The 13372-nt window shown below is 37.6% G+C and overlaps 2 protein-coding genes across 8 annotated transcripts in view; both read left to right on the forward strand.

Annotated features, from left to right (window-relative positions):
- The window catches only part of PAK1IP1 (PAK1 interacting protein 1), an 11565-nt gene extending 4828 nt beyond the window's left edge, over positions 1-6737 (forward strand). For 2 of the 5 annotated variants that reach the window (XM_038127042.1, XM_038127046.1), the window contains exons 6-10: positions 250-395; positions 486-583; positions 1258-1357; positions 2527-2653; positions 3279-3793. In XM_038127042.1, coding sequence (XP_037982970.1) covers positions 250-395; positions 486-583; positions 1258-1357; positions 2527-2653; positions 3279-3439 — 632 coding nt within the window. In that variant the 3' untranslated portion in view covers positions 3440-3793. The other 3 variants (XR_005255700.1, XM_038127045.1, XM_038127043.1) reach the window with 3 other exon arrangements.
- On the forward strand, positions 6601-12447 carry LOC119697025 (transmembrane protein 14C-like). 3 transcript variants are annotated; one of them, XM_038127058.1, is made up of 5 exons: positions 6601-6737; positions 7095-7178; positions 9641-9742; positions 11603-11690; positions 11874-12447. In XM_038127058.1, exons 2-5 carry the CDS (start codon positions 7103-7105, stop codon positions 11929-11931), a joined length of 324 nt encoding a protein of 107 aa, XP_037982986.1. In that variant the 5' UTR covers positions 6601-6737; positions 7095-7102; the 3' UTR covers positions 11932-12447. The 3 variants fall into 3 exon arrangements, with proteins under 3 accessions (XP_037982986.1, XP_037982985.1, XP_037982984.1); XM_038127057.1 differs by lacking the exon at positions 6601-6737 and adding an exon at positions 6796-6985; XM_038127056.1 differs by lacking the exon at positions 6601-6737 and adding an exon at positions 6829-6981.
- Positions 12448-13372: the final 925 nt, after the last annotated feature.

The following is a 13372-nucleotide window of genomic DNA, read 5'->3' on the forward strand; positions in this document are numbered from 1 at the left end:
TAAGCTCATGTCCTTAATAATAATCATTTAGCAAAAGGAAAACATAGTACCACTAAAGTAAATCCTTTTTTTCCTTGAAATTTGAGGTCAGAGCATTTAAACAAATGTGTTTCAGTTTGTTTTTCTTTACATGATTCTGATAATCAAAAATTAATATTTAAGAGCATAGATTTTCTTAGGTCTAGGTAGAAAACAGTGTCTATCAGCTTTAGATTCTTACTTTTAGATTCTCTGTATCAATGTGTACAGATGCACACATAATTAAATGGTCCCCTGATGGAGAGAAGTATGTGACCGTGATAGCAAACAAAGTGGATATCTACAGACTTAACACAGCTTCAATCACTGGCACCATTACAACAGAGAAGAGAATTTCTTCACTTAGATTTATTACAGTAAGTACAAAAACCAGATGTGTTGGGAAATTAACTGGTTTGAAACACATGAAATTAATCACACTTGCATTTCTCTTTGTCTATTCCAAGGATTCTATCCTTGCCATAGCTGGAGATGATGAAATGATTAGGTTCTACAGCTGTGATTCTCAAAAATGCTTGTGTGAATTTAAAGCGCATGAAAACAGGTATTTTATATTTGTTTACTATTTAAATATTTATGGCAATGTTGAATTCTCTCTAAAGTTCTACGGCTTGTAATGTTCAGCATATTTTGCTTTTGTTTTAGTATAGAAAGTGAATTTATTTATGTGCTAAATTCCAGACAGACTTGTTTGCTTTTTGTATGAGCACAAGCACTGTGTCCATGCATGTTACAAAAACAATAGGGTACAGAATTAAGAATATTGCTATTCTAAATTTGTGAGTATGTGTGTGTTTGTGTTTAACCAGTCTTTACTGAATCTGACTCTTTAGAATGCTTAAAAAAAACAAACCAGTTTTATTCAGTTCAAACAATAGGAGTGTAATTATGTATTCTCTGTTTTTGAATACCAAATATTTGTCCAAATGTTGCTTTGAATTCATCAAAACACAAAAGCATTAGCAGTAATGTCACTGATGTGTCTAATAGTGTATGCTTTACAGTACTAAAGAGTTCTGAATTGAATCCTAATAAGCCTAGCAAAGGCAAAATGTTCCTAATAAAAATGACAGCACTCAAAGCAGATCCAAGTTCCAGCCTTGGGGGTTGTTTGTTCAAACTTTTTAGACTGTTGCCTATTCATCTTTCATTTGTCTCAGCTTACTGGACTGAAGTGAACTGCAATGCTATAAGATAAAAATGTATTCTTTTTTACAGAATAAAAGATATTTATAGTTTTGAAAGAGAAGGACAGCATGTCATTGTTACTGCATCCAGTGACGGTTACATTAAAATGTGGAATCTGGATCTTGATAAGGTTGGTGTATTACACTGTTGCATTTAAGAAAATCAACAGAGAACCAGAATTGCAGACAGTTCTGTTGTAAGAGTTCATTTTAAATCACTGAGGAAATTTTATGTGAACTGTGGATGTCTTGATCTTCTTCCATGGTATATTCAGTAGAGATGTATGTCTATGCACATATATATTTACGCACTCATGTTTTTTTCATCTTTGTACTTTTTTTTTAACAAACGATAAAATTGGTTATATTATGACATTTCATCTCCACTTTTTGTAAAGTCATGCTTCCCATCAGACCTAGCCAGGCTTTTGACTATCTAATCAGTTATGTATGTTATGACTATGCCATTAGTTAAGGACTGCTGTGAATTTCTGTAATTTTGATGACTGTTGCACTCTTCTGAAAACACAAAGTCTGTGGTTTGGGCAGGGCAAGGTGGTTGTTCATGCCAGGAGAGGAACTTATCCTTTGGAAAAATTCAAATACATAAATGTAATGAGTACTTGTATTTCCTGTATTTTCAAACAGTTCTGAGTAATACAGTTCAACAAGGAATCATGTCTTATCTTTAAAGTTTATTGTGTTTATTGTTTGCTCTTAAAATCAGAAATAGATTTTTACAATTTATTGCCTAGTTACAAAGGATCTACTATATTTTATGATAAGTATCTTGGATAGGTCAAGTAATTATTTCTCAACATATGTAAATTTCAAATCTGAATCTGACTGGTTTTAATTTCACCCACTCTGATTGTTTTTATACTTGTAAGTACAGGAGTGATCTCCCTCTTTCCTCTTCACCTTACATTTCTGTTCCCCTTGTACAGAATTGACTGAGTGATCTTTACCTTTCTGTGTAACTCTGTATTTATTTTGACCAAATTGCTTTCCCTGCAGGCAAAGTTTTGCATAACTATGTGGGCTGCTGTGTCCAGCTCTGAGGGGTAGAATATCCTAATACAGTAGTTTCCAGTGGGTTGATGCTGTTAACACTGCCCATGTGTCTGTGACACTTTATCCCCTAATATCTGTAATAGAATATTTGTATTCCAAAAGCTGAGTGATATAATTGCCTAACAATGAAAGTGGGCAGTAAGGTGCTTTCTCACTTCAAATACTTCATTAAATTTAACCAGAAATAAAATGAGGTTTAAATAATCTTATTTTATGTTTTCTTCAGATTAGAGATGGGCCATCTCTACTGTGTGAGGTCAATACCAAAGCTAGGCTGACATGTCTTGCAGTATGGCTTGACCGAGCTTCAGAAATGAAAGAAAACTCTGATAAAACTGCAACATCCTCTCAAGGTAACAGAACTTTGTATTTTGAATTGTTAATGTGACTGTGAAACGGAATACACTAAGTGGGAGGCTTCTCCTATATCCACTGGAAAATGTTCTGGTATTTGAAGAAGTGGGGGTATGATGCTGGCAAGTGATACACTTACCAATCTGATAGTGTCTCAAGCCCATTTGTTTGTTGGAGAACATAAGCCTCTTTTCACTTTTATTAAAGTTCTCTCTCTGTTTACTGGAATAACATACTATCTGTCTACTAACTATACTGAGGAAGCCACTGCAAAACTTTTGAGACAGATAAGAAAACAAACAGTAGATTGAACTGCATGCCTTGTTTTCCTATAAGCAAAATGAGGCATGAGGCCACTGTAGCGGGGCAAACTTAAGAAGTCTAGCTCAGATTTGTTTGGGTTTTCTGCTGTTGTTTTCCTGCATTGTAATCTATTTACATACTTGATCTTTATGCTTTTTAATTTCACAGACAAAACTAGCATAAATGGCACTTTCTGCTGTAAAATAAAAAGCTATTTATGACCCTTTTTTTTTAAATGAGATACAAATAAGTCTCTGTGCCATTTAGACTACAAAGACTGGACATAAAGGTCAGTGTGAATAATTCCTTGCTTTTTTTCAGAAACAGAAGATGAAAAGTCATCAATAGCCAAGATAAACAAAGATTTTTGGACTACTAAAAGGGTTAAAATAGCAAAAAGAAAGAGAAGAATTGTTCCAGAGAAACAAAAGCCGGAAGCTCCAGTGCAAAAGAAGAAAAAGAAACAGAATATCTCGGCATGAAGGCAGCTACTGTCTCTCCTGTATAAAAAGTAAATGCTGGTATTGCTCTGGTTTTTATAAGAATCTAAACCCTAACAGGACATATACCTCTGATCTGATGTGTTGTTCAAAAGTAATTAATGTTTTTACCCTAATAAACTGACTGATCATTCTGGGAATTTTCCTAAGTGAACAAAGCAAAACTAAATTCATAATATGTAATGTTTATATTTTTCTATTTACAATACCATAAACTTTTTAACTGTCTCTGAAAAAAGCCAGCTAAAATAATAAAAATAGCTGCATCTGTCTCAGTTACGTATTTGTTTCACTTAAATGCATATTAAAAACATGTACACTTTTTAATGTTGAAAATGTTACTGTTCATTTGACTCAAGGTATGGCCTCCCTTTGTCCTACATTTCTTTTCCTACTTCAAGAAAGAACATGTTAAAAGTACTTAAAATATGATGATCACATCCCATTCTTACACTCATGGAAAATTGTAATTTCTAATTCTTGACGTGGACTTACACATGGACTTTATAAGCACAATGTTTGGCTTTTTTACTGTGTTCATACTTAAGTATATTTAAATTTTTAAAAAATCTTTGCACCCATGGTTCACATGACTGAAACATTTTGTTCAGAGTATGATACATATTTTAGGCAGAAGAGTTTATATCAATAAGGTTTTACTTCTTTTTTTCCCCTTCCCACTGTATTTTTTCAAGTCCTTGATCTGAGCCATGTTGTTAAAAAAGTATTATATAACACTTGAAATTTTTGCCATGCTGATAAAATGTCATCTCTTTTGTTTGCACTTAAACAAAAAGTAAATTCCTGACCTTCTCAGTCAGTGGGAACACTAATTTATCCTAAGCCTTATTACAAATATACAGTGGGAAAACTAAAGTTGAACAAGGTCAAAGAGGTGAACTAAATGTTTCCTTTCTTTATTTTAAGGCGTAAGGCAGGTTAATGTTGTTTTCTGCACTTCTAGAGTAGTCATTACTATTTCTGTTTTCAAAGAGTAATTGGAATTATGCTTTGTTCTGATTGACTTAATCCATTCCTCCTTATTTGTGTAGAAAGAGGAAAAGCAGAGAAAATCAGAAGAAAGATTGAGCCAAATCTGGAGACAGGAATGCAGGCTGGTTTAGAGATATAAAAGAGGATGTAACCAGTTCAGCTCTATGCTCTGACACTGAAATAAAATGAACATCATCAGTGCTGTTACAGAATTGTTCATGTGGCAGTAGCAATATTCTCTTGGAAGTGTGTGTCCATATTTATCTTCTGTAACTGTTTTCCTTACTTAGAGAAATGGTCAGAGCCTCTTGTTTGGGTATTCAATATAGTTGATTTATGCAAGTTCAGTTTCATTCAGCATTAAAGAGATTAAGTTTGAGCTTACATAGCTTTTAATTTTAATGATACCCTAAATGTTTGTGTTCACAAACATATGCAAATAATATAGGACTTCAAATGGTTTGTTGACTTGACAGAAAGGTGCCATAAAGGTGCCAGATTTTTAATTCCTAAGCCTTCTACAGTAAATACAAGAATTAAAAAGGATAAGATTAAATAAGGAAATTGTGTTCAGCGATTTCACTTGCAAAGTCTTATGTCTATTTGATAGTGCTTATCTTATGTCCTTGGCAAAATGTCTGCCACTAGTAAACCAGTTTTTATTGTTTGAATTTTTAGATACATGAGCTCATGGACATAGTCATCACAATTGCAGAAGCAGGTTTGCAGAAGCACTAGGAAAAATCCAGTCTGTATGTAATTTTAAGATTAAAAAGCAAAAATTCCACAGAATTTGGGTTCTAAAGTTTGGACTTAAAAGTAAATATTACACATTTGTAAAAATCCAAACCCCCTGTGTAGTGACAAAGAATTATGCATCTCATGACACTCAGAGCAATTTGTGAACTGGAGACAAAGAAGAACAGTCCTTAGGGGAAAACTCATATTTTTTTATACTTTGAGTGAATACTCTGCTACTAATGAGTACTTTGCAATTTGTTGTTGTTGTTGTTGTATCTTTGTGTACATCTTCATTTTCAGCACATTTTCCATTCTAGTTTTCAGGGAACAGCTTAGAATGGTAGAGGGGAGGCAGCAGTGCAGAGTGAGGAGATGTCAGCGGTGACAAAGCTGTCCCTGTCAGAAGGGGTGGGTGTGCATGACACTGGGAGAGTAGATGGAGCCATAGCTGTAAGGAGCAACAGCTCAGGCAGCAGCATCTCACCTGAGCCCCAGGTGAGTTCAACAGCTCCAGCAGCAGTGGATTTCTTCCAGTTTTCTGCTTCCCCTCTTGGGGAATCCCTGTGCTGGATCACAAAGCAGAGCCCAGTGAATCTTGAACATCATAGCTGTTACACAGCTTGAATTAAAAAGGAAATACCATCCACCATAGCTTACATATGTGTTGGTTGTGCCACTTTGCACGGAGGGAGGAGATTCCTACTTAAACCACTGAGGCCAACAAAGGAATTAAAGTGCTCCCCACTTTCTGACCATTATGCTAATTCATAAAGATGGCAAAATCTGAAATGCAGCTACAGAAAGCTGCATTTTGCAGAAAGTACAGGCCCCTCATGTTTTATGCCTTCTATTATGAAGAGGAATCGAAAACCCTCAGTTTAGGGATCTAGCTGTAGGAGTACTTTTTCTTTCTATATGGTGAAACATCCAAGGGACAATTGGAATAATAGCATGGAGGACCATTTACATGAAGAAAATCCATTTCAGCACTCAGAAAAGAGTTTAGCTTTGTAGGCAGTTATAAACACCTCTACATTTTTCCAGACTAAAAGAAGATGCAAAACATTTTCTTTACAAGGTGTTTTCCATCTCCCACTGTTGAGTAATTTCTACAGCAGAAGACTGCTTTTTCTGATGTACTAGTTTGCAATTTGGAGGACCTAGAAATCCTCTACGTGTTCTGTATAAGAGCTATACTGAAATTACTGATGGAAGCTGGAAGCAGTCTGTAGGCTGCCCAGAGTTGTAGCTCATGTTACAGCAAAACCCAAGCCCAAATTCTCAGCTGTAGCACGTAACCCCACTTCTGGATGAGGACCGGCATGGATTAGGTGTACACGACTGCAATTCCGCAGGAGCTTTGCCGCTCACTGAACATGAGCACAAAACCTGGTCTGTACTGTGTCATTTGCAGGCACCAGGGCTTGCTCGGGCATCCCCGACTCCCGCCATGCCGGGGGACTCCCGGGAGCTCTGCAGGCAGGTGGAAAGGCACCAGCGCCTCCGCAACCCCTGGCTGCGGGCTTCACCCTCCCCTGACTCTTGGGTGAGTTTTTGCTTGGGTTTCGCGCTCGCAGCTTTTCTCTCCTTCCCCAAAACAGCCGGAAAAGGGAAGCTTTGGGCGGTGCGTGGCTGCCTCGCCTCCCCTTCCGCCGCCTGCTCCGCCCCGGTTGCTGCGGAGCGGGGCCGCCGCGCAGGTGGGACCCGGCCCTGTCCCTGTGTCCCCGGGGGCTGCCTTCCCGACGAAGGCTGCATCATCTCTTGGGCTCGCCTCAGGACCTAGGCTTTAGGCAGGTCTTGCTTGTGGAAAAGCTTGCCATAGCAAAATGCTTTGCTTTTTACATTTTTCCTCCCCTGAAAAAGGTTAAGAGGTGCTGATCTTCACCCTAATTTTCTCTTCCAGTTTTCGGCATGGCAGTGGACTGGCTCGGCTTTGGCTACGCCGCCCTGGTGGCATCAGGAGGGATCATTGGCTATGCAAAAGCAGGTAGGGTGCCGAAAGGTGCTTCTGTCTCCCTCCCTCTTCCCCCCCGCACCCCCTCCTGCCCCTCCCCAATAACTTGGTGTGAGCTGGGCAGCTTTCTACGAAAGCGTCCTATCTCGAAGTTGACCCATATGTAAATTTTATCGGTTTGTGCCATGTGCTGATAACTTGCTGCTGGTGGGGTGTGCTGGATTTTGAGTTGAGCTGGTGCTTTGGGCTGATAAGGCCATAATCTGCTTTCTGGTGGATGCTGATATCTGCACTGTGCTCTTTGGGTAAACTGTCATAAGTTTGCTTCAGAAAGGCTTTTTGCTTGCTGTTTAAAATACAAGCATTCTATAAGTGTTCTGTATCTTCAAATGACATAAATCACCACTTTTCCTCCTTAAGAGATTCATTCCCATTTTAATCTTTGATGATAACAGTATACTGCAAGCTGCAGAGAGCTTTCAGAACTATCTTTTCTCCAAGTAGAGCTTAACAGTGCAAATCAGTCCTTAAACTTGTTTCTCTTCTGGGCTCTGCATCATAAGTTACCCTCTGACCTACTGCTTTCATTTCCTGTTCTTTTTCTGAGTTCACCCTCCTCCAGACAGAACTGTGGATTCATTCCTGCTGCAACGCTGTCTCTTTCAGCTTTGAAAATCCTTAATCCATCTTGGTTTTTATGATAGGAAGGGGCATTACTGAAGTCAGTAAGACTCTTACCAGTGCATTTGACTAGATAGAGGCTAGTGCCTATTCCAGTCTGTTTTCCGTTGGCTTAGATTTATCCTTTGTGAATGGAGTTTAGGACAGAAGGGACAATACTAAGAACTTAAATAACTAATTGCATCTGTATTTCTCCAAGGCCATTATGAAATGATGGGTGTCTTTCTTGTCCTCTGGAACCTGAGTTGGTTAACCTGACATGGTTATGCTCAGGCAAGGCAATCCAGGTCACAGGATTATTGAAGGGGAACAGAAACTCGTATGGTAACTGCTGGAGAGAAAAAAAAAAACAAAAAAACAAACAACCATACAAAAGAGCCATTATATCCTTACTAATATCTTGGAGAAACCAAAAGAAGATGGAACTTTCATGCATAGAACTAAGTTGATCTGATCTGGTCTGTTTTTCTACAACCAGATTTATCTTCCCACACAGACAGGGGGCAGTAGTAGGTGCCTTTGGAACAGTATGAGAACAGGCCAATCAAAGGGTGAGTGAGTGATTTATTGATTCATTGATTGATTTTTCTGTCTTCATTTAGCAAGTTCTCTGGGTCCCTGTGTTTTGAGATGTAGGAATTTCTTGAGCCAGAGGTGATGTGGTTGTACTAGAAGTGTATGTGTCATAGCTACTTAAACGATGCCTTGAGGTAAAATTCAAGGAAATGATGGATGTTTCTTGGCTCCCGGGCTTGTGGAAAGCATTGTAACTACCACAGATTTGTTTTAAACTCATATTCTGTGCAAAGCAGCCACCTAATAGAGTGTGCACCTTTCCTTGCACATGTAGAAGTATATCAGGTGCTTTCTATCATCTTTGTCTCTTGCTTTTTATACCAAAAGAAGGATACAAAGCAATATTACAACAACCTTGTTGATGATTGAAAAATTATTACTTTTTGGAAGCAATATGCAGTCCTCCTTTAACATTGAGAGGAGATCTTTATCAACTTAGTTTTTCAATCTCAAGTCTTTGAAAGGTGATCTCAGAAATGGAATGTATAAAGAACCACCTTCAGTAGCATTAAGTCCTTAATTCTCCATTTGCCTTATGGAAGGCATTCACCACTCACAGTGATCATGCTACTTCATTATTTGATATACTCTATAAATCAACAATTTAGATGTAGTATCCTTTATTTTCTAGTAGCTTGGGATTATTATTTATACTGAGGACTTGATTCAAAGTTTAGGTGCATTCAGGGAACCTTCTTCCAAAGGCTGCAGTTACCTTTGGATCAAATCTCAGGTGTACTTAGGAGATATGACCTCTCTTATTCAACTACGCCCTGCTCTTTGGCAATTCTTTGAATGCCCTCCTGCCCAATTCCACTCATGTATCCTTTTTTCTGATCTTAAATCCTTACAATTTAGTCCTTGTATTTTACTGCCTCTCAAGGAATTTTCATAACACTGTTTTGAAACAACATGCTTCAGTTTGTGCAAGGGAAACACCAACTATTTTGTTTTTCTCACTGTTCTTTCGATCATGGATGTATTAATGACTTTGCTGTTAAAGAACTAAATACTAATTCCATATATATCTTATGCAAGAGTAATTGAAGATTCTTGGTGCTGATCAGCATGGTCTCAATATCATAAAAACCCCCTTCTCTAATCTTCTTTATGTCAACAAATGATGAATGCCATTTTTTTTTAATGTTTATAATTTTTGGTGTTTTACAAAACAGTTAAGCTGCTGACCAAGGTAATCTTTACGTTTCTAAGAAATGCATTATCTTCTACTTATTCAGGCAGTGTTCCATCACTAGCTGCTGGCCTTTTCTTTGGGAGTTTGGCTGGACTGGGTGCTTATCAAGTCTCACAGAATCCAAATAACATTTGGGTTTCTCTGAGTAAGTAATTTAAAATTTTATTTGAAAAGGATTATATTTACCCTGTATATTTAAAATGAGTACCTAAAAGTCTTTGCAGAAGAGTTAAACACAGATAGTGTTACAAGTCTAACTTCAGTGCTGTCTAAACTTAACTGAACTGGTGGCTGCCAATCTGTCTCATACTGATGTGTTTGAAGGATCATAATGCAAGGGAAGTGCTAATAAACGGATTTTTGACCTATTTTTGGCTGGATCCTTGTACTTAGAGCATCCTGCAGGAGGCTGTAACATTTGTAAGTGGGATTCCCCTTCAGACTGACTATACCCCTAGCAGACTATTTTATTATCACAGAAAATAGCAGAGATTGTGATTGGCTTATTTTTATGTACGACAAATATGTGAAATACCAAAGGTGTTGATGCATGCGGAGATTCTAGAGAGGAGCAAGTTTCAGTAATGCTGTTTCTTCCTTGTCAGATTTGGAGCTTCCCTTCCCCCCAATTTCAGAAGGTAACTGTGGAGAGTTACTGCTTAGTCAGTGTTTAAACAGCCACCACTGACTACAGCATTTTTTCTCTGAAACAGTGACAGAGCATCTGGCTCTTTGACATGTGAAAGTCAGAAATGAAAGGGGGAGGCCCAGCATTTCTCTCCACTTCAGCTTTGTTAACAGGCAGTCGACTTCCACACCTACTGGCCAGGCCAAAGCTGTGCATGGTCAAGCCTTACTAACGTAATAAACTGCTGGTACAGCAAGCTTAATAGTGTGACGTCAAGTGTTTTCCCAAATGTGAGAGACAGATACATTTCTGTAGCTCAGTAGCATATGGAGTCTTTTCCTCTTCATGCTTTAAAGCTTTTGGAGAAGATGTGTTCTGCTGCTGTTTGAAACAAAATTTCATTGTGAGGTGTGCATATTCTGAAGACAGGCTATTAATTAGAGCTTGAAGCATTTTGATACTGAAATATTTTTGTTTTATTGTGTGTTAGACTATGGTCCCAGTCTCTTACATACCTCATTGCATGAGAATAATAGGTGTTCAGTGACAGTATTTTGGCTGGTGTTAGGGAGGAAGGATGTCATGGCTAGGAGTGAAGATGAACTGGATCCTGCAGGACCAGTCATCACATAGAAGCAACGGTAGGGGATAGGAGCTGGAACAACATGTGTTGTAGCTGTTACCACTGGGTAGCAGATGCATACTAAGGATAAGGATTTCATCAGTGTGTTTTTCGTACAGTTTTTTAGCATTCAGTCTATTTGAGATACCATGTTCAGAGACTGTTCTTTCTGTCCTACTGAGTCTGTGAAACTACCTGGCTTCTGTCTCCATGTCAAGTGGTCAGGGACAATTAACTCTCACCTTGGTAATGCTTAGCACACTTCCTTTTCAAAGTCTTTTGAAAACAAATTAGTTAATTCTCAGAACATTACTACAAATTAAGCATAATGCTACATGTTAGACATTATTACTACAAGTTAGACAAATGCTCTCTCCCTTTTTTGAGAAGTGAGGGAATTATGTACGCAAGTTTAGTGATTTGACTGTGTGGGGAAGGAGTGAGGTTCTAGAGCAGTGTATCATAAATTATTTCCAGTCTCAAAAAGAGCACATTATGGAAAACGAATTTGAGAAGTATGTGCAGAAGCTTATGGAGTGCACTGTCTGCTAGAACTTGATATACAAACAAACTCTTTACAAACTGAGGCATTTTAAAATTTACACAATTTATTGACTCTCTTAGTCTGTTAAGTGAAGTACCCCTGTTTCTCTTTTTATTTGATGCTACTACTTCTCTCTGTTCTGTTAGTTTTTAATTATGTTTCTCCCACACATGCATCTCTGCTGACTGGACTGTACAATCTCTCATTTAAGTTACATCTGGAGCACTGACTGCTGTCATGGGAACAAGATTTTACCACTCCAGAAAATTCATGCCTGCAGGGCTAATTGCTGGTGTCAGGTACAATACTTTTTTTTAACCTCCTGTGTGTGATTTCTTATTTGCTTAATTAAACTGAGATTGAGTGAATCATATTTTGTGTATTATTTTTGTTGCCATGCATCACTTAGATGAAGTACCTGAAAATGAATTGACAAATTGTTGTTATTATTGTTAAATTATATGTTTTTTCCCCTTATACAGTTTGCTAATGGTTGGAAGATTAGCACTGAAGATGTTGGAAAAGCCTCAGGAAAAGTAACTGTTAATTTTACATCTTAGTATTTGGAAAAGGAAGCCTGATCATGAAATTGCATGAATGCAGAAGTGAGAAGATGGAAAAATTTTCTGCATCAAGACATTTTTTAATCTTTTTTTGTAAGGTGGAGTACAATGACGGGACAGATAGTTTTTATATACGAGGTAGAGCTGTTTGTGTATAGAGAGAAATGGGTCCTGGGTTTGATTTTTCTGGCTTGTTTCAATGTATTTTAACACTTCCATGTTTTTATATTCCAAAATATACTTCTGACATGTATGAAGCAATGAGAAAATACCCTGTAGTTAAGAAAATATCCAGACAGAGACACCAGGAGTAATTGGCTAAATACAATAGTGTGTCTCAAACCTTTTACACTGAGTATTATGGTGTACTTTACCTCTTGCTTTCTGAATTGATATACCATGTCTTTATAATGTCCAACAGATCTTGCCTTTTTATTGTGAAATGATGCTAAAATTATGCTTTTCTATAAGTAAAATTTGTTACAAACCTTTATTTGGCCTTTTTTGTTGTACAATTTCTGTGTTTGGGGACAGGGCTATTTTTTTCACCTTGTTTTCTCAGTGGAAGTCTTTGCAGTGGACTTTTAGTGTCCAAGTGCTGTCTTTCAATGATATTTAAAAATCACTTTATAAATGGAGGGACAGAAGATTAAATTGTGGGCCTTCATTAACATTTCATTTAAAAAGTTGTTTGAAAGGAACTTACCCTGAGGATTAATTGAGATTTGTGCTAGGCTAAATGAAAAGTTGAATGTGATCTAGACTGTATAACTGGAGTAAAATACCCTAACACTATGTAATTCTGATCTTCCAGGCTTATTTGACAATAGAATGAATCAGCATTTTATTTTTATCTCTTAGGAGAGTGGCTGTGCCTCTCCAAATCTGTCTTTACTAGGAAACCCTGGAGTCAGAAGGGTTCCTTGTTCTGCTGTGATGCCTGAGAACTGAAGTGTGGAAGAGGTGTCAGTGGCGTCTGGTGCTTTTGTTGTCACTCCATCCTTGATTGCTTCTCCTGCACTGAGTCTTACAGTTCTGTTAGTGCAGGCACAGCTCACGTGGGCTTAGCACTGTGATGGAAGGGAGAGGCAAGAAATGTGTGAAAGAAAATCCTTTATTAGCTTATTCTTTAGTGATACATAATTATTGATAAATTAGGATTCTTACCGAGTGTAACTCTATTTTAAAGCGATATTTTATGTAGTGACTATTTAGGATTTTAATTTGGGACCTTTGTACCACTGATTATATCAGAACCTTGTCAACTGCCTAACATGATAATGGCAAAGCAGGTTTAGATTAACTTATATCTTGCACTCTTTCAATTTTGTAGTGTTTAAAGGAATTGATAGAAAGTGTCTCAAACTGCATAAAGCAGATACCAAACGACATAATTTCTCCATTTTGTTGGTCACTTC

This window comes from Motacilla alba, chromosome 2, assembly GCF_015832195.1.
Source record: "Motacilla alba alba isolate MOTALB_02 chromosome 2, Motacilla_alba_V1.0_pri, whole genome shotgun sequence".
Lineage (NCBI taxonomy): Eukaryota > Metazoa > Chordata > Aves > Passeriformes > Motacillidae > Motacilla > Motacilla alba.

Bases quoted from the DNA above. Each gene is read 5' to 3' on its own strand.
- LOC119697025 (XM_038127058.1), top strand. From the start codon at position 7,103: ATGGCAGTGGACTGGCTCGGCTTTGGCTACGCCGCCCTGGTGGCATCA. The intron at 7,179-9,640 runs GTAGGGTGCCGA...CTACTTATTCAG, and splicing joins CATTGGCTATGCAAAAGCAG to GCAGTGTTCCATCACTAGCT. The intron at 9,743-11,602 runs GTAAGTAATTTA...CTCTCATTTAAG, and splicing joins TAACATTTGGGTTTCTCTGA to TTACATCTGGAGCACTGACT.